Source organism: Lepidochelys kempii, chromosome 3, assembly GCF_965140285.1.
Source record: "Lepidochelys kempii isolate rLepKem1 chromosome 3, rLepKem1.hap1, whole genome shotgun sequence".
NCBI lineage: Eukaryota > Metazoa > Chordata > Testudines > Cheloniidae > Lepidochelys > Lepidochelys kempii.
In genome coordinates this window covers 111924784-111945501 of record NC_136382.1, presented here as the reverse complement: position 1 = coordinate 111945501, position 20718 = coordinate 111924784, and the positions used below count along the sequence as shown (strand labels likewise).

General features: G+C 40.5%; 1 protein-coding gene across 6 annotated transcripts in view; it reads right to left on the bottom strand.

Moving 5' to 3' along the window:
• The window catches only part of GRM1 (glutamate metabotropic receptor 1), a 339475-nt gene that overhangs the window by 142122 nt on the left and 176635 nt on the right, over positions 1-20718 (bottom strand). For all 6 annotated transcript variants that reach the window (XM_073337558.1, XM_073337560.1, XM_073337555.2 and 3 more), the window contains exon 5: positions 1799-2045. In XM_073337558.1, coding sequence (XP_073193659.1) covers positions 1799-2045 — 247 coding nt within the window. The remainder of the gene's footprint in view (positions 1-1798; positions 2046-20718) is intronic.

Sequence of the window (20718 nt, the reverse complement as noted above, 5' to 3'; positions counted from 1 at the left end):
TTTGTGAAAATATTAAAATCTATTTTCCCCCCAGGGACACAGTCTCCTCATCTATCCCGATAAAGCAAAAGGTCACAGAAAAGGCAGTCTGTTCTGTTCCAGTGCTCTTTGTTATATTTAATTGACAAAGTGTTGAATGCAAAATGGAGCTTTATATTTCATTAAGGTATGGAGACACTTTGGCATTGATAAAATGCTACTGTACATTCATCTATGCCACTCAAGGACTTTTGCTCTGTACTGTAGAAACACTGGGACATATTTTCAAAGTCAGGTATACACTGTTGAAAGTGCAAATTTGCATAGGCTTAAATTCCTGGATGTATCCAAATGTCTGATACTTTTTATTTATTGATCTAAATTGCTCTATCCCGTGAGCAATATACACTGGTACAAGTATGAAATATATTGAAAACGAAGGAAAAAATCAAAAAATATTCTTGTCCATAGTCATCAAGCCAAGCTTTAAAATATAAGTTACCAGCAAAAGAAAACCCACTCTCATCCAATCCATCCAAATTCTAAACCTGTCCTACCAATAGAAACTGGGGTGGGAAGGGGAGGGGGAGATTAACCTTGAAATGGATCAAGGGGTGAAGGGAATGTGTTCCAGAGTCCAGAACCACTCATGGAAATATCCTGTCATAAACCCTCTCCTTTTTAAATTGAGGGCCGTAAAACTGTAGCCCCTCTGCTGATCACTGCTGCAGCAGCATTGTGTGAGGAGAGAGGTGGTCTCTCTGGTAACCAAACAACGTAAGGACTAGCAGATCTAAACGAACACCAAAACTAACTGGTAGCCAATACAAACTACACAGCACAAGTGTAGTATGTTCCCAGTGTGAAGAATTACTGAACAGACTGACAGTTACATTACTCATCAATTAAAGTTTCTAAACAGTCTAAGGGTGTAGCTGTATTTGTCCAGGTATATTGACTTTGAGTATGTAAGGCAATTGCTGGCCCCTATCTCTTAAACTCTGGCCTACTCTACAGGTCTCTTTGGCTGAAGAAACCCAGACAAAATACACAGCATAGGACTGATGAATGAGGTGATGGGATGGGGTGAGGAGTAACTGACCTATCTCTTTTGATTGTTCAAGCAGAGTTAAATATACCAAGTAGCACAAAGAACAAAAAGTGAAAAACCAAATGTCAGTTTTAATAACCTATGGTGTTAGTAAGAGAAGCAAGAACTTTTTAAAGACATTTTATGATGACATTGGCTCTTGCAGACATTCTCTGAAGCCATCTGCCAAACTGTGAAGTCTCATTTCATTCAGAGCACTCTCTTTATACAATACCAGTTCTTTGACTCCATTCATCAAGCATACACAGAGCTTTAGTCTCCTCTCGCTCAAATCAGTTTAACAACTGTGTTACTCTACTGACCTAAATGAAGTAACTTCTGATAGACACCAGTGTGAGTGCGAGGAGATTCAGACTCAAACTCGCTGAGCTGAAACATTTCAGTACAAGTCATGCAACTGAATCATCCTATAATTACTCAGAAAAACTTTGAGGCTGAAACCCCAATGGTATCTCAAACTCAGAAGTTCTGGCCTCCTCTCGCCAGAAACACTACAAAGGGTTACACATCCTACTGTAACTCCAGTCCCATTACAAGCTGTAGCTATCAACAGATCATCCTGTATCTGGAATTACTTTCACCCACTGACAAGACTAAGTTCACCCATATACCCCAATTTCTGACAAACAGTTTCTGCATGCTCTAGTTATGCTAGCTGTAGCAACACAATTATTTGCTTTAATTCACTGACATGAATTAGCTCCTTACCTTCCAGGGGCATCTCCCTTTTCATCAAACCAAATTTCCTCTCCTGAAACACCAATGAATGAAGACTTTATGAGGAATTCCAAGAGTTTGCTGCCATCGATGGGTGTCATGGCATCACACAGCCCAACATGTCCTGGGCAAAGGGAATGATGCATATTTTGTAGGCCATGAGCCATAGCATATATAGCATTGATGACAAATCCCATCTTACTGTCCTGGACATAGTTTTCTTCTAAACTCTCATTGCCTACAATAAGAAAAAAACAAACATTACCATAAGACAGAAATTAAATAATTGCAGGGACTCATGGAATGAAGAAGAGGGCGATTTACATGATTTTTCAAAACAATAGTTAGCTCATTTCTCTTAAATACTTTTGAAGCATAACAATAAAACTGGTTGGGAATTTTCCAACTAGTTTTATTTTTTTATTTGAAAATGTGAATTTCTCAAGACTGTTTGCAAGAAAGGGATGTTTTCAACAAATCTCCTGATTTGACCTTTAAAAAAAACATTATGAAACTGTTGAAACTTTGAAAGGAAAAATTTATTTATTGATTAGAAACAACTTTCGTTTGAAATTTTAATTTATATTTTAAAAAGGTTAAAACAATGTTTTGAAATTATTAAAACTAAATGTTTCAAATGATCTCATCCAATTTTTTTCTGGATTATCTGTGAAAATTTTAGATATTTTGACTTTTCGTCCTGTTTCGGGATAGGAAAAAAATTTCTAAAAAATCTCAAACTTGTGCAGAAAACTCCAGTCTAATAAACAAATCTAAATCAGTGTAATCTTTAAAAAAAAGATACTGAAAAGAACTCCTATACTCACTGCAGAAAACTTGATAACTATTTTTTATAGTAATACAACACTTTAAAACACTAGTCCACATGTGCCATGTTGGATTGCTGTGGACAATAAACAGAAGTTCTCGATACCCAAAGATTTTTTATGTGACTGAAGTGTAAAAGGTGCTGGATGGATTAACAGGCATTGAAGTCTCTCTCCATAGAACAGACACAACATAGCAGTGAAAGTTTTCCCCACACGTGACCTTCAGATCTGAACCACTGACTTTCAGGATGCTATCAAGGAATGTCCTGATCCTGATTGTGTTTTGTGTGATGCAAACACTAATAGGAAGTAGACTACTGCTACTATTTTCTGTCATGAACTACTGAAAAGCTATCAGCCAAAACTGAAAGCCTCCATATCTCTTTCCCACTCTCCTGAGTCATACTGATCCCCTGGAGGCTGTTTTTACCTGTAGATATCCTACCACCCTACCCAATGTCTAATCTCTGCCATCCAATTTCTCTTTGTCCACAGAAGGCTTTGGCTCCACTAGGAAAAAAAAGATGTGTGAGCTACCATGTGTTAACTGATGTGTTAAAATCCTAGTGTGAATGAGGCAGTTGTAATATGTGTTAGCATGTCAAGTAAAGCCATGGGAAGGGAGTTATCTTGACCTGCTAACATATTAAAAGTACACCTTTTTTCCTAGTGTAGGCATGGTCCAATCTTCAAAGCGGATAATGAAGCTGATCCTTAAATTTCTCCCAGGAAGATGCTCTGATAAGGCAGGCATTCCCCCTATTTCCCTTCCTCACCATCACAGCTTAGACATGTAACCTGGTGATATGTTGGAATGATATCATTTCAAAAACAGAAATACCTGGGTTTCCTTGGGCATGGGCCTCCCTTAGTGTAAGGGCCCCATTTATATTGGTAAGAGTGTCTAGTTTCAATAGCTATTCTGCAGTATTCTGATTCCCAAGTACAAGAATGAGCCATGCAATAACTGGTTGGAATGGCAAAGAAAATAGTGTTTTGAAGGTCACAAAGTGCGGGAAGCAAGTCATGTGTTTTTCATGCTGCAGGGGATTTCACCATTATTATGAGCACCAACCATCTGCAGCTGCAGCCAGAGATATATTTCAGAGATGCAACATTTCTTCTAGTTTCCATTCAAACAGCACAAAGCCAACACAATGACATCACTAGAAACATAGTGAGAATAGAAATTTTACAAGTAAGCACATAAAATGTCTGCATAACTTATACCCTGTGAAATTATAATATATATTTCAGGTCAGTGCAGATACATTAGAACATGTACCGCATGCAAGAGGTATCACATGATCTAGAAGTTATCTCAGCCAACTCCAGTGAGGGGTTTGATTATATTTTTACCCAGCAGGCAACAATATCCATTGTCTTTAAATGTGCCTTGTCTGTGGATTAGCACATTGGAACAGAAGCACCATACAAATGCCACTTACTTTACCTTCCTTTTCTATTAACACAAGAGGAGTATTGTCAGAGCTGTCCTTAGCCATCGTGGTGCCCTAAGCAGCCCCCATGTTGGGGGGAGAGGGGGAGGACTACACCAAAGATCTGTGGGGGTCAGGAGCAGGCTTGGGGGCTGGGGGGAAAACCTCCCCCCAGCATGAGCCAGCAGAGTGGAACGGGTTGGGGCTGGGTCACTCCACTTCCTGCTGACTCGTGAATGCAGGGCGTGCCTGACCCCTGCTGCAGTCCCCTAGGACATAGTTCTGGGGAAAAGGGGGAGTGGGGGTGCAGCAGGGGTGTGGGATTTGGGGAAGAGGCAGGGCGGGGGCAGCTTTCCTGGCCGGCTCAACCGGCTGGGGGATCAGGCTGGCCGCTGCAGCAGCACGCAGCTGCATAGGGCACCAGGAAATTGGAGGCAATTTGGTGCCCCAAATTTCCTGGTGCCCTACACAGCTGCGTAGTTTGCATATGGGTAAGGATGGCCTTGAGTATTGCCTTCATCCCTCTTTGTAAGAAAGATTTAAGGGAGTAAGGCTCAGCACTGCAGTTCCCTGCGACTCAGTTAAGAGCTTTTAAGTAGCTCTCAGAGTGGAGATGCACAAGGGAGACCAAAATGGCCCAGGGAATGTTGGAGTAGAGCTTTAAGCCTGCTTAGTGGTTCCTGCCCTAGTGCGGCACCATCCTGAGCTTCCTTTCTTCTTCATCAGTTAAACAATAGCGCCCAACATTTCAAGTGGCTAAAGCGGGACACAGTGCCATGTCACACAACCAATCAAATTTGCTCCATCCAGGCCTCCTTAGACAGACACAGAGGGACGGCTGGTCCAAACTTGAGTTGCTCCATGACCCTGTGCACCAGGTTGCAATGTCACTTCATTTGGGGGCCCCCTCACAAATGCGGGACCTGAGACAAATTGCCCTGCAACCTGGAGAAGTGGTTTGGGGGCGTCACAGCAGGACAGTCCCGTGAAACCTGGGACTGCTCGGCGGTCTGGTGAAACTGAGGGAGAAAAGAAATAATTTAACGAACTTTTTGCTATCCCAGCTCTAGAAGACTGCTTCTTGAAGGAGCCAGTGTCAAAATCTATGTATTTCAAATTTTCTGAAATAAAGTATTTGGTTGGGAAGATAGCGGGACACACTCAAACATGAGACAACTTGCAAACATTTTAAAAGAGAGACTCTTTTTAAAAGACTTCTAATCTGGAAAAGTATGTGCTCAATTCTCTCATGACTTTCAGAGTTAATGTCATTTACCAATGAGATTTAACTGTAACACTGGAGAGTATGAGGACTCTCCAAGGGAGTCAAAATAAGTTTTGCACTGGAGCTCTGCTTGGAGCCTTAATTCTGAAGAATCTATTTCCTCCCCATAGTGCATTTTACTCTTCAAAGATATCTCGTGTTTTTCATTTATGGAAATAATTGTATTTCAACTGAAAACATCTGAAGACCTAGTATTGTAATTAATAATCCACTAATCAGTCTTATGGACAAAAGGGGATATCTCCCAAAAACCTACTTGTTTCTGTGTGAAGCCACATGACTGTCTAATCCTATTTCTTCATTATAAATTTCATGTACATTATGCGTTTGAGTTTGTAAAAAATCTGTGGCACAGACAACTACTCACAGAAAATGTTGTTTCTAACAAATTGAGGACAAGCAATTTTGTTTCTCTCTTTTTGCTAGAGATAAAACTCAGATGTTAATTTAGCCTCTTTTAAATCTTTAGAGAGCAGCTTTTTAATCACAGTGTTTTCATGAAACAGATAAAACATTCTATTTATGGTGTTTTAAAGTTGTCATTTTTACCGCACCTGTATATCAACATTTAATAAGCAAAAACACCTCTCAGAAAAACTAGTGATCATTTGATTGTGACATGTGGGCTTCACCTTCCCCTCTTCGTCCTCTGACAAAAGATCATTAGTGCACACTAGTTAATCTGAACACTTGAAAGTGTCTGAATCAACATTAAAAAAGGAAGTGTTTTTGTTATTTTTTTAGAAGCTTTAGCTTTCACCTTTGTAAGCAAAGAATTGTGATTTAGATTCTTGCAAATCATGTGAGTCCTGGATTAACTGAAAACACTTTAATTAGGTCATTATCTTTAGAATGACCTTGAAGGATTAAAGTGTCCTAAAATTTCTTCTTCATGCTATTTCTAGTAGTGTTGATCTTCTTTTATGTTGCTTCAGTGCTGTTTTGAGTGGGGTTTTTTTTAATCACATCCTGGTTTTGTTTGTTGCTTTCGCCAATCATTTCCTTTTTATTCAAGATAAAAACAATGTTCTGTTTGCACACAAGGGGCACAGGAACCACTACGCAAATAACAGAATTTATATAGTAAGAGGAGGAAGAGAGAGGCCACTTAATTTAGCGCCTGAACCAACATCATTAAAGTCAGTGGGAATCTTTCTTTTGATTTTAATGTTTGCTGGATCAGGCCCACAGTATCTTCTATCACAGGGGTCGGCAACCTTTCAGAAGTGGTGTGCCGAGTCTTCATTTATTCACTCTAATTTAAGTTTTCGCGTGCCAGTAATACATTTTAACGTTTTTAGAGGGTCTCTTTCTATACGTCTATAATATAGAACTAAACTATTGTGGTATGTAAAGTAAATAAGGTTTTAAAAATGTTTAAGAAGCTTCATTTAAAATTAAATTAAAAGGCAGAGCCCTCCGGACCAGTGGCCAGGACGTGGGCAGTGTGAGTGCCACTGAAAATCAGCTCGCGTGCCGCCTTTGGCACGATTGCCATAGGTTGCCTACCCCTGTTACATCAGATGCTTGCACAGCACTTTACAGACATGGATGAATTTAGTCTAACAACATCCCTGTGAGGTAAGTAAGGAAGTAGCTTTATCCTGGAGCACATTGGATACCATGCAAATCATGTTTGCTATAAATTGGAATTACTAAGAAACTATACTCCTATTAAAATTATGACTAGAAGGGAATTATGGTCTAACACCTAAGGTAAAGCCCAAGTAGCAAACCATAAGAATTTAGGGCATGAATAATTATTTGTTTGCAGTCCTCAATGAGGGTTCAGGGGAGGAAAGAGCTTGGGAGGAAGAGAAGGGTTGTGGAAATCTTCTTGTTGGGTCTCTGCTTAATACAAGTGAAATTAGTCAGCAAATAATTTTGACCACCACATTCATTTGATAAAAATCACAATTTGTTCATAGACCACTTATGCTCCGGAAAAGAAGTCAAGATGTATTGAATAAATTGTTACAAACTATTTGCCCAGCTGTAGTCATTAGTTCAAATGTTCATTAGTGACCAAAAACCATTACCATCTGTTGGCTGTTCAGTGACACACGAAGTGCCTTGATGGTCTTGCGCCAATTAGCAGAGATTACAAAAACTGCTATCACAATTAGCATCTTTGCTGACAGTATCAGCAGAGGCACTGGGGCCTGAATGGGCCATGGAAATGATTCCTCCTCTGCTACCCAGTCTGTAGCCCTTCCAAACTTCAAAAGCCTTGTGAATGGACAACATAGGAATTTAGCAATCAGAATTGGGGCTGATCGCAATTAACCGTGCAGTTAAACAACAACAGAATACCATTTATTTAAATATATTGGATGTTTTCTACATTTAAAAATATATTGATTTCAATTACAACACAGAATACAAAGCAGTGGTGGGCAACCTGCAGCCCGTGGGCTGCATGTGACCCGTCAGGGTAATCTGCTGGCGGGTCATGAGACAGTTTGTTTACATTGACCGTCCGCAGGCATAGACGCCCACAGCTCCCAGTGGCCGTGGTTCACCATTCCCAGCCAATGGGAGCTGTGGGAAGCAGCGGCCAGCACATCCCTGTGGCTCACACCGCCTTTCCACAGCTCCCATTGGCTGGGAATGGTGAACCATGGCCACTGGGAGCTGCGGATAACCTTGCCTGTGGATGGTCAATGTAAACAAACTGTCTCGCGGCCTGCTAGCGGATTACCCTGATGGGCCGTGTGTGACCTGCAGGCCCCCCACCACTGATACAAAGTGTACAGTGCTCACTTTATATTTGTTTTTGATTACAAATATTTGCACTGTAAAAACACAAAATAGTATTTTTCAATTCCCCTCATACAAGTACTGCAGTGCAATCTCTTTATCATGAAAGTTGAACATACAAATGCAGAATTATGTACAAAAAATGCATTCAAAAATAAAACAGTGTAAAATTTTAGAGCCTACAAGTTCACTCAGTCCTACTTTTTGTGCAGCCAATTGCTCAGACAAACAAGTCTGTTTACATTTGCAGGAGATAATGCTGCCCGCTTCTTGTTTACAATGTCACCTGAAAGTGAGAACAGGCATTCACATGGCACTGTTGTAGCCGGCGTCACAAGATATTTATGTGCAAGATGTGCTAAAGATTCACATGTCCCTTCATGCTTCAACCACCATTCCAGAGGACATGCGGCCATGCTGATGACAGATTCAGCTAGATAACTATCCAAAGCAGTGCAGATTGATGCATGTTCGTTTTCATCATCTGAGTAAGCCACCAGCAGAAGGCTGATTTTCTTTTTTGGTGGTTCAGGTTCTATAGTTTCCACATCAGAGTGTTGCTCTTTTAAGACTTCTCATTCTCCACACCTCATCCCTCTCAGATTTTGGAAGGCACTTCAGATTCTTAAACCTTGGGTCAAGTGTTGTAGCTATCTTTAGAAATCTCACATGGGTACCTTCTTTGCATTTTGTCAAATCTGCAGTGAAAATGTTCTTAAAATGAACAACATGTGCTGGGTCATCATGCAAGACTGCTTTAAAATGAAATATATGGCAGAATGCAGGTAAAACAGAGCAGGAGCCATACAGTTCTTCCCCAAGGATTTGAGTCACAAATTTAATTAATGCATTTTTTTTTAACGAACATCTTCAGCACGGAAGCATGTCCTCTTGAATGGTGACTGAAGCATGAAGGGACATACGAATGTTTAGCATATCTGGCATGTAAATAACTTGCAATGCTGGCTACAAAAGTGCCATGCGAACGTCTATTCTCACTGTCAGGTGACACTGTAAATAAGAAGCCAGCAGCATTATCTCTCATAAATGTAAACAAACTTGTTTGTCTTAGTGATTGGCTGAACAAGAAGTAGGACCGAGTGGACTTGTAGGGTCTAAAGTTTTACACTGTTATGTTTTGGAGTGCAAATATGTAACCAAAAACATCTACATTTGTAAGTTGCACTTTAATGATAAAGAGATTGCACTTCAGTACTTGTATTAGGTGAACAGAAAAATACTATTTCTTTTGTTTATCATTTTGACAGTGCAAATATTTGTAATAAAAGAATAATAATATCAAGTGAGCACTGAACACTTTGTATTCTGTGTTGTAATTGAAATCAATATATTTGAAAATGTAGAAAAACATCCAAAATATTTAATAAATTTCATTTGGGATTCTATTGTTTAACAGTGCGATTTAAACTGCGATTACTTGTGATTAATTTTTTTGAGTTAATCGCATGAGTTAACCACAATTAATCGACAGCCCTAATCAGAATCCATTTCAGCTACTTGAGTGAGGATGTCTAAGATTAGGGTATGTGCAAATGCACTATAAAAAAATTGAACTATTTTGGAAGCACAGTAAGGGCTAGATCCTTGTATGGTGTGCAGTTAGACAACAAGGAGTCTTCCAAGTTGGGCTGGCCTATGCAAGGACATGGCACAATTCCAGCTCCTGTGTTGACAAGGGTTCTGGGACAGCTCCCTCCTAATTCCCCTAGAGGAGTATGAACCTGCACAGGGGCAGGGATGAAGTAGAGCCATGGCTCGGTTATCTACCTCCTCTCTCCCCCATGTACCAAAATGTGCAGTACCCCATGAAGCAGTAGAACAATGTGCATGCTTCCCCATCTAGCGGGGAGCTCTGGGAGGCAGACTCCTCATGCTCTCTCCTGGACAGTCAAATGCTGCATTGACATTACTACACTGGTTTGTGCAAGTACTATCCAGCTAGCTCCTCTTGAGTATCTGATGCAAGGAGTGATGTGCTGGCTACATAATGTATCTGAAAATAATGGGAAGTAACAACCTACAAATATCTTAAGATTTCACACTGTAGGCCTTCCTGAAGTCCTAGACATAGTGAACAGTGTGAACCAAAGGCTGTGAACCAGAGTGGGCCTGGTCTTGGCAAAATAACGCCACATTAGGTATTAGCCAACACCAAACTAAACAGATTCTTGACTGGAGAGGATGGTTCAAAAACACAGGTCTATCAGGCAATTATGTAAACAAAATCCCAAGAGGAACACACCAATCCCTCAGGTAAGGATGGGATGACAGGATAATGGATAAGGATGTTTTGTTCCAGTGAGCAGGTACAAGGATAAGGGTGGTAACTAACAATGTCTGAAATGTAATTCGGAGCCCTGGGTGCTTGGGACCCCTGCAACGAGCGTGTGCTGTGGACCTGTGGGATCGGTCGACGCTACCCACGGCTCATGTGGTGCCTCATGGTCTCAGACACCAGCCGATGGTCCAGGGACATCTACATCGAACACATCACCGGCCACCGACAGTACCAGGAGGTGTGAGCCGGTACGACATCGTGCATCAACTATGGGAAAGGGACTGAGAGACTTTTTCCATTGGACCATATGAACTGGAACCATAAACTCACTGAACATTAAATCCCACCAAATGAAGGTAGATTCATCCTCATCATCGTATCCACTCATTACACTCCACACCTGAACCATTATAGCCATTATAAGGACAACACACCCCCATATCTTAATGTCTGTTTTGTCTTAATGTCAAAGTTTTACTTTGACCCGTTAAACTTTTACCCCCAATCGGGGAGATTGCAGATTATGTATTCTTTACGCCACCCGTTCCTAAACCGAATTTCGCTTATAATCTGTACCTTATTCCCTGATAACCAGAAACTTCTATGCTTAAACTCTGTACCGTTTTCTTTTTACTTCAACATCATCTTAATAAAATTATTAAATCTGTAACTTGTTTGTATTGATGCGTGAAAGGAGAAGTCATAGGAGGGGCAACTTTGCCCTCCTGTGTGTTAACGTACCTGTCGCTGTTATGGGGTGCTCGTACAGCGCTATGTCGGCAATAAACCTGACCGAGCCACTTCACCACCAAACCAAGCCCGCAGGCTGTCTTTATGGATAAGACGGAGGTCTGGTGAATCGGGAAGCGGCATTCTCTGCTAGCGCAGCTGACATCGGAGCTCCAGAAACAGCAGCAGTTAGGAGCCTTAACGCTGCAGCAGCAACAACACTGTGCAACACGAACTCCGTGCATCACCGAGGATCGGATATACATGTTTGTAGGGTAATACATTGACCTCCCATTGTGGCAACAATATAATCAGAAAAAAATGACTGGTGGAAAGTCTCGCTAAAATACTTTTTCTTTCTCTACCCTCTTTTTTAAGCCAGCCCTCTAGAAAGTCACCCTCCAAAATTTTCAAACCTGGTGCCTAGCGTTAGACCCATAAATCATTATTTAGGCATCTAAATAAAAGTTGCCCAGTTATGAAAGGTACTGACACCTGTATCCTCCATTGATTTAATGAAATTACTGCGTATTCTGCACCTTTAAAAAGAAGCAAGCCTCTTTTATTTAGGTGCCTAAATATGGATTTAAGATCTTATCTTCAGGCACGTAGATCAGAAAAGGTTGGCCACCCCACATTTCTCTGTTAGTTGTTAATTCCTTAAAACTCCTTCCTTTCTGTGTACCCATCAACAGTTAATCCTAAAAGTAACCCAGTCCTTCTAATATGTTTTACATGCATCACCAGTTCTTCCACTCTTACACCATTAAATATATTCATCTGTTCATGGATGTATCCCAATTTTATATAATGTAAGATACACACACACACACAAAGTGCACACTAGTATAAAGTACATTTTTATATCTCTCTCTATATGTGCTTATGCAAGTGTGCATTTCTTGTATTAAAGTATCCTAGTATCTACAGAATTCATATTGCAATAACAGTGGGAATCCTTTAAAATTATTAATATTTTATGATCTGTTTTAGATAGTATAAGATATATATGTATGACACAGGGATAACTCTATGAACAGACCAATAAAAATATTAATGTTCTAAGTTTTCCATTGTTATTGTGATGGGAGTTCTATAGATACTACGTTATTTTAGTGTGATTAATACAAGAAATGCATATTAGTGTAGAGAAAGTACATTATTCTCTACAACAAATGCTCATCGTATCAAATTTCTTTTTTAAATTCTTAAATGCATCCAATTCATTACTAACAACAACAATAAAGCCCCAATTAGATCTTCATGTCCAAAGTGTACTGAGAGGTAGTTTTTAGAGTAGCAACCTCTGAAGAAATTATGTCAATCACTCAAATATAGTCAGAATAACACAGAGGGATTAGATTGTTGGGACAAAAGGTTCTTCTCTGTGCAGACCACTACTTGTCCATCTCTTCCAGCCTGCAGTTGTATGCTCAACTACCAAATCTTTTCCTTTTCTTAATATAGATGGAAGAGCCAACTCTAGCTGTAACTACCCGAATATGAAAGGGAAGGGCGGGATTGCCATCTAGTGATTAGAGCAGGGGATTGAGAGCCCGGGGTTAAAGGCTCTCTTGCTGATAGTCACTGACTGTCTCTGTGACTTTGGAATGTCCATGGCTCAGTTTAGCATCTGTGACATAAAAAAAATATTTATCTACCTTGCCAGGCTGTTGTGAAGTTTTACTAATAAGTATGCAAACTGCTATCAAACCCTGATAATAAATATTTAGTATGAGCTTGGGCTCTGATCCCAGACAATGAGTCTTTTTATTGTCCTTGTAGTCTTCGAGCAACAAGAGTAGTCCCTTGATGTAACAGTTTACCTGTCTTCTTCCTACTTGATGTCACTTCCTGGGCAGCAGGTAAGCAGGTTGAGAAGAAAACTGATTATGCTGAGAGGGTGAGATGAGTTCATGTGATTACTGAAAGAAGTCAGAGAACAAGGGAGGGAAGATAGGTTATTTAGCTACTATCTAAAAAAAACTATACTACAGATAAAACAGCCCAGTCATTGGTATTGCATGTTTATTATCTTTTTGATTGGTTGAAACTCCCTTACCTGTCAAAGCTGTAAAAGGATCAGTTATTTAAAAATGGGATATTTTCTTTAGCCCTGCAGGTGGCCTTCTGCATGGCATATCACCAACCTAAACAAAATACAACACTCTCCATAGTTCATCAAGCAGGTCGGTCCTTTGGCAAGAACACAGTAAGCACAGCTTTCTTCTGGGTGACAACATTCTGCAATCTGCAGACTCTGCCCTGAGTTTTAAAACATACTAAACTTTTGAAATCTTGTAGTGCTCGTGAAGCTTAAATGAAGTTAGGAAGGCTGCAGGCTTCATTTGCAAGCTGTCTGGAAATGAAACCTCTCTCACTTACTTTCATTTCCATATTCCAAATTGTTCTTATTTTCCCAAGCTGATAGACTCTCTAACATTAATGCAATTATGTTAGATCTATTTCCCCCTTAAAAGCTAAGGCAGAATTATAGTAACACTCCTCTCAGCATTGATAGTCAGTGCCTAAATCAGATTTCTGCTTTTAAGTACATTGGGGACTGGTTAGCTGCAAATGGAGAAATTGATATAGGACGGCAAGTAAAGCTGCTGACCATGGGGAAAGTCTAGTGATTCATGAACAACTGGACAGGACAACTGTAGTGATTCATGACAACTGGATGCTTAAACTAAATCAAGGACATGCAAAACCATGATAAAACCAGCTCTTCTGTAAGGATCAGAGATATAGGCAACCAAAGAGAGGCACTTGAGAAGACTTGATGCCACTGAAATAAGACGCTGGAGGACAGTAAGGGGTGACCTTGCTGGATCGCATGTTGCATGAGGTCATCAGGAGTGAGACCTATGTCTGTGGTTCAGAGAGAAGCTGCAGAGGGGAGCCTGAGATGGCATGGGCATGTACGAAGAGTATATGAAGTGAATCCTGTTGGGGAGGCATTTGAGATTAGCATTCATGGGCAGAGATCAAGAGGATGCCCAACAAAAGAGTGGGTTAGATGGTGTAAAGGAGGATGGATGGAGGAGGCGTGAGCCTGGAAAAGACTGATCCCAGCAACCAGTCTCAGTTAGCTGGGAAAGGGGAAGAAGGAGAAGCAGTAGTAGTGACACTCTTGATATTTTCTATTCTAAGTACGCAGAAATATTAGGTACTCTCAGATAACTGCATAGTAACCATTGGAAAATGTTGCCATTTAACCACGATTATAATAGTGTCTTTTTTTTTTTTTAAACTAAGCTTCAAAGAAAATAGGAAGCAACTGAAATGCAGGTCTTTCAATTGAACTCCTGAAAGAGAAGTTACCTATCCAAGATATTTGTACATGCTGGAGTATATATTATTTTTACTAGCAAAGTTGAATGAATACCTAATATCTCTTCTAGTTCCTGGATTCAGTTGCTTGAATTTAGAGGGGTTTCACTTTTTAAACTACACTTTCTCTCTCCTCCTCCTCCGAGATGATAAATTCCGTGTTTAAAGCAGACCAGAGTGTAACTCTGATTCTTGCCAAAAATAGGTACTTAACCTTCAGAAAATACCATATTTGCTTCATTTGTACACATTTGCGACAGATGACTGATGCCTAAAGGTAACAAGCTTGATATCCATTTTAGACCAACTTAAACAGCTGGGCACCAAAAGCATCCTCAAAAACATTTGGCAGGTTCTTTCAGGATATCCACATTATCCTTTAGTTTTCAAAGGGAGGAAAAACAGATTTAAGTGCAAGCAGGGTTCTCTCTCACTGGGTCACAGAAGCAGTGAAAAAAAATATACGTAAATTTACTCTCTCAATCTCCCATATTACATTATGTAAGCATCGATTCCAAGTCTGTAACACTGGCCATGGGACTTTCAGAAAAACATCCAAACAGGAATTAATTCAGGAAAGACACGCTCCAATTCAATCTTGATTTAAAAATTTCCAATGCTGGAGCTCGTTATGGATTTAAGAGCTTAGTGGCAAAAGTTCTACGAAATGAGACTTGCACACCTAGTACAACAGTGCCACAAGTAAAGCTGAAACATCCATGAGGGGAATTGGTGTCAGAAGTTGCTGACTCACTAATTAATCAGACGCAGTGAGACTATGCCCTGTGCCTGTGCAGGAGGGCACAATGATCCTTTCCTTGATGTCTCCACCTATGAAAACGTCATGCACCACTTCAATCCCTCGAGGGTGCAAGTCACTACAAATGGAGTTGAGAGGTCCTGCCCCTGCCCTTGAACTGGCCAGCATGGCTGATTAGGGCTTAGAAAGGGGAGTGTAATGCACTCCTCCATGTCAGGGAGCTCCAGGAGGGATTGTGTGTCCTTCCACACAATCCTCCCCCAAGCCGCCTTTAGGGAGGTGCAGCTTCATGTCACCTCATTACAGGCCCATATGCAAGTTATAGAAATTGGCCCTATACATTTATAATTCCTTCCAGTTTGATTTCACTGAAATGGTGAGTGTACAGCTGTTTATTTCTATGCCTATGGTGTATGTGCGTGTGCTGATATTGTTTAATGCGTATTATAAGTGTGTGTTTGATATGCCCCTCAAAAAGTGGTCAGATTTAAATTCCTCCACAAGCCCCTGGTTTTACAGATCCACAATTGTATGTTTTACAAGGCTGGAAGGAAGATTACTCATTGCTTCGTTTTGATGCTAACCACTTTTGAAGTTATCATGATAAAATAACTGTGCAATACATTTAAAAACAACAACAGAAACATAAGCATTGGTAGAAATATTAGACGTACAGTGTGCATCTTGGCATAGAAAAGACCAAACAAAGACATACTATTTTTTGAGAGATATGAATACAAGCACCACAGATCTAGTCTCAAAGTGTGATAGATGTGACAAATGTGAGTCACAGAATACCTAACATCTGTACAACATTCCAGAACAAATTTGGCAAAGGTAGGATTTCTTAACTTTTAAGGCTTATTGTTTAGCCAATTCTGGCTGACTATTCTAATTGCTATACTTTGAGATTAATTAATTAGAAAACAACAGAAGAGAGACGGTCATTATTTGGAGACAATCGATTTCCATTTCCTGGCATCTGAGACAAACTTTTAAATGACAGTCCACCATAAGCTAGTAGCATGTTCCAGCAGTTGCAAAGAAATGTCAGTTCATACATATTTGTCAACATTTTCACTGCTGCACCCATGAGTGATTAGTACCATTGTAAATGCAACTGTAGTAATGCACAAGCCAATTGTGTTTGCTGAAAACCTGGGGCAAATAATTCCAGACCACACTATCCTGCATCTTATAAACTAGCTGAGGAAGCTGTACAGATAGTTAAGAACCTGCTTCAAAAGGCAGTGGATAATCAATAAGATCCATATTTGATCCTGCTGGGCTACTGAAACACAGAGGATGAAATATTGTGATTACCCACTGAAAAATGGATGGGATTGTTAAAGAAACTAATACCAAATGCCCATGGCCTATTACCTCAGGTCAAATATCCAGTTCTAATTAATGGATATATTCAAATCAAATGACAGAAACAAAATCAGAAAGCAGCAAAAATCCAATACCAACTCTAATCTTGGGAAATCCATCAAAATGGAAAAAGTTTACGGTTAACAATTTGTTACTGTAATTTAAGCAACTGGAAAAGCGAAGACTAGCTAATAAAACATTAGATGATGTGTATTCTAGAAACTGGTGGCACAGAAGACAAACCAAACTGATTCCAGTCCCTTCCACGGAGACAAATAAAAATTATTAGGACTAGAATGGGACAAATAATTGACTAATTTTTCTTCTAAATTGCTCTATGTGCAAAACAGTCTACAAAGATTGGAAGTGTGCTATTCATTATTTGAAATTACTTAATTTTTTCAGCCAATAATTCTTGATCTGCAGATCATTACTGATCAGTACATATTTGAATTTGAAATGTGCAGTTCATCCTCTGTTCAGCAATATCATTTCATCTGATATTTTCTCTGTTCCCTACCTGGATAACTTTTAAACCTAATCAACAAGAACATACATTTTGAAATTGGAATGTAATATTTGAAATCCACATTATGACGACGTGACTACACGGGGGCATTCGGTCACAATTATTATTTAGTTTTCCGATTTAAAATTCACATTTGACAAAAATTGGCTAGTCAAGCTTCACAATCGCTTTTCAGAAGTAATGGTGTTAGTGGAGCACTTTTACTAGAAGATTCACCAAAAATGAACACAAAGGGGGTTGTTGGTTGCTATAGTCAGCACAAGCCACACAGCACACAGCTATGGCACCACCATCACTTCAGCCTCAGTTTCCCCTGTGACTCTCCAATTAACTCACTCCCTGTGTTGCAGTTCATGTTTCCCTTTCTTGGGGCTGTTTATTAGACATAAATGTATTAAATTCTTCACCCTTTCAGCAGGATTACCCATGTCCTTTTAGTCTTTCCAAGACACCTCTGTACCTTGGTTTCCCCAGTTCATTTGGCCTCTTACCCAAGACTCCATAGCTATTGCTGGTTTCAGAGCTTCTTATGGTAACAGACATCCGTATGGAGTCCCTTTGGACTATCGTGCTTTTCCTGTGCCTCTCACAAGTCCCCCATTACTCTACCAGACCCTTTATGGGATCCTGCCCTACTCCCTCTGGGCAGGTGGTCCCATTGGCTCCACTCCAGACCCCAGTCCTACACCAGGTCTTTCCCATCCCCGTCCTTGACTGAGAAACAGATCCAACCTTTGTATTTCTTGCCTTCCTCATATAATCAGTCACATGGCTCTGTGTCCTGATCCCCACTCCCAGCTTGGTCCTTTGATCCTTCCAGGACACTAAAAGTCTCAGAACAACTGTTCTTAAGGGAACCAGCCCTTGGATACATGGCTGGCAGACAATGGACCACAAATATTCTTAAAGGGGACAGACTGCCTTGTTAATTGCATAAACGTAGTTAAAGTGAAATTATTTAAAAATAAAAAAAATGCCTGCCCAGTTTTAATTATGACTATACATTAGTAACAAAGTAAACCTATACACCAGACACAGATAGAAGTGTTACTACAAAACACAGTGATAATATACAAATCCACCAGAAACAGACTGAATTAGAACTGATTAAACTAATGTCATGCTTTTCACATTACATTTGAGGCTTTATTTGAAGGGGAGAGGACTCAGAGTTCTGTAACCATGCTGTCGCTTTCAAAATGTAGGGCAACATTTTCAAACTTGGGTGCCTAAATTAGGAACCCAAATCCATATTTAGGTACCTAATTAGGTGGATTGATTAATAAGTAAACTGCTGTAGATGCCATTGACCTCAGTGGGAGTTCTGGGAGATTCAGCAATTCTGAAAATCAGGCCACTTTTATTTAGGTCCCTAAACATAGATTTAGGAGCCTAATTTTAGGCATTCATGTTGGAAAATGTTGGTCTCAGTATCAATGGTAATGAAGCTTTCATAGTGATCATGCAATATGAAATTGCTGGATTGAACACACAAGTCAAAAATGGTCCGTTTGTGTTATATTTTAAATACTTAACAAAATGCAATACTTCAAATGTCTAATGAAGGTCATCAAAGCAGCGGGAAATAGAATAGAAAGAGAACAGTAAATGTAAGTTATTTCATTAGCCTAGCCTCTCTGGAGATCTGTGTTTCAATCTTGCTTACGGATCCTGAGTGCAATGAATTAAATTGTCTTATCTCAATCCATTGGTTTATATCACAAAACATTTGAATATTAGTTCACAATTATAAGTGTGTGGTCAGGCGATCCTGAGGACTAAAGAAGAAAGTGATGGAAACCTCATTTAAAAATTGGACAAAGCAGAGAACAATCTGATATTGGCAAGGGAGGGACTAGATAGCCTAATTGGTCTTTTTCCCACATTAAATTTCCTTGATCCTGTAAAAGCCTGAAGAATAGTCAGGAATGAAATACAGTTACATTTAATATAGGCTAATATTGGTTTAAATTAAGTTCTAAATCATAAGAACAAGAAAAGATACATAATTACCTTCACTACAGTTTGTTTCCCATTGCTACCATTGCTATTATTCTCTCCCTTTAACAGTCATTTAAAAAACCAACCCCCTCCTCCTCACCTAGACCCTCAATATTTAAAAGAGATCCAACTTTAAAAAAAATATTTTGTTAATTGCGCTCAGACTGGTGAGTAATATATATTCTACCCACAAGCGGAAACACCTTCATCTCTACAAAAAGAAAAGGAGTACTTGTGGCACCTTAGAGACTAACCAATTTATTTGAGCATGAGCTTTCGTGAGCTACAGCTCACTTCATCAGATGTTTACCGTGGAAACTGCAGCAGACTTTATATACACACAGAAATCATGAAACAATACCTCCTCCCACACGTGAGCTCCTTCTGCTTGAATGGATTGCTAGAAATTAGCAAATCAAGTATTCAGCTCTCTGAAGTGTTATTAAGTATGTAGAGCTCCTCAGATATCACTAACATTTACTTCCCAAAGTCTAAGAAACATTTATATTGGAGTGCCTTACTCCCTCCATGAGGGAAAAACATTATTATAGCATTTGTTCCACCTTATTTCACTGATGATAATACTATCGCAGGTGAAACCTTAGGTTTGGAATAACTAGGTTGTGAGGAGTCACAGCTCTAGAACCTAGGGCTGCCAGTCCCTGAGGGTCTGCTGCATCCATATGGCCACTCAACTGCTCTGGCAGATCACTGATCTATGAGCCATGAGCCAAGCACCACAGGCTGGGCCACCCACAGAGGGCCTGATTGGCAGTGCTCCTAGGTCCCTGAGAAGTCCAGGAGCACTATTTAGGCGGTGGAGAGGGCACCAGGATGTTGTCTGTGCAATTAGGTGGATCCCCAGATGGCTGCTATGATAGACCCTTCTCTGTTGCTTTGGTTCTTGACTTCTGATCCTGGCTCTGCCCCTTGGCTCCAGCCCTATACACTAGGGCTGACTGCAGCTTTACCCACTAGGCTTATCTACCCATGCCCTGCCTGTGACATAGACTTCCTGAAACCACAGGTTTGCTTCTGGCAGGGTTGACTTTGCCCTTTGTCTTTATGAGATTGAACTACCAGGGACCGATGACACAGGACAGTAGTGTCACCAGGCAGCTGATATTGGAGTCACCCTTCACTTGCAGGGGGGTCAGGGCACCTGGAGCTGCTTCAGCACTGAGTGGACAGGATGGCCAGTCGGAAGCTGCTGCCTGACCCAGAAAATATCATGCTGGAGGGAATGGCTAGAGCCACTTCAAATCTAAGAGGGCAAGCTGGCCCCACCCACCATCAAAGACAATTTTTGACAGAGCTGGATGTAGCCCCCAATTTAATAGGTCCACTACATGACATCCAGCCCTGCTCCCCCTCCCTCTGTGCTCCACATCGAGCCCTGCTTCCTCCTCCCTCCCGCTCTACCTAAAATCCTTATCCCTCACCATTTGCTCAAGGCTTCTGCCAGGCCCTGGTGCTGAGAGAAGCCTGCTGCGGGTTCTGGCCAGAGGACCCACTGGACAGAACACCGGACAAGGATGCTGGCTGCGCTCCAGCAAGAGCACTCCCTCT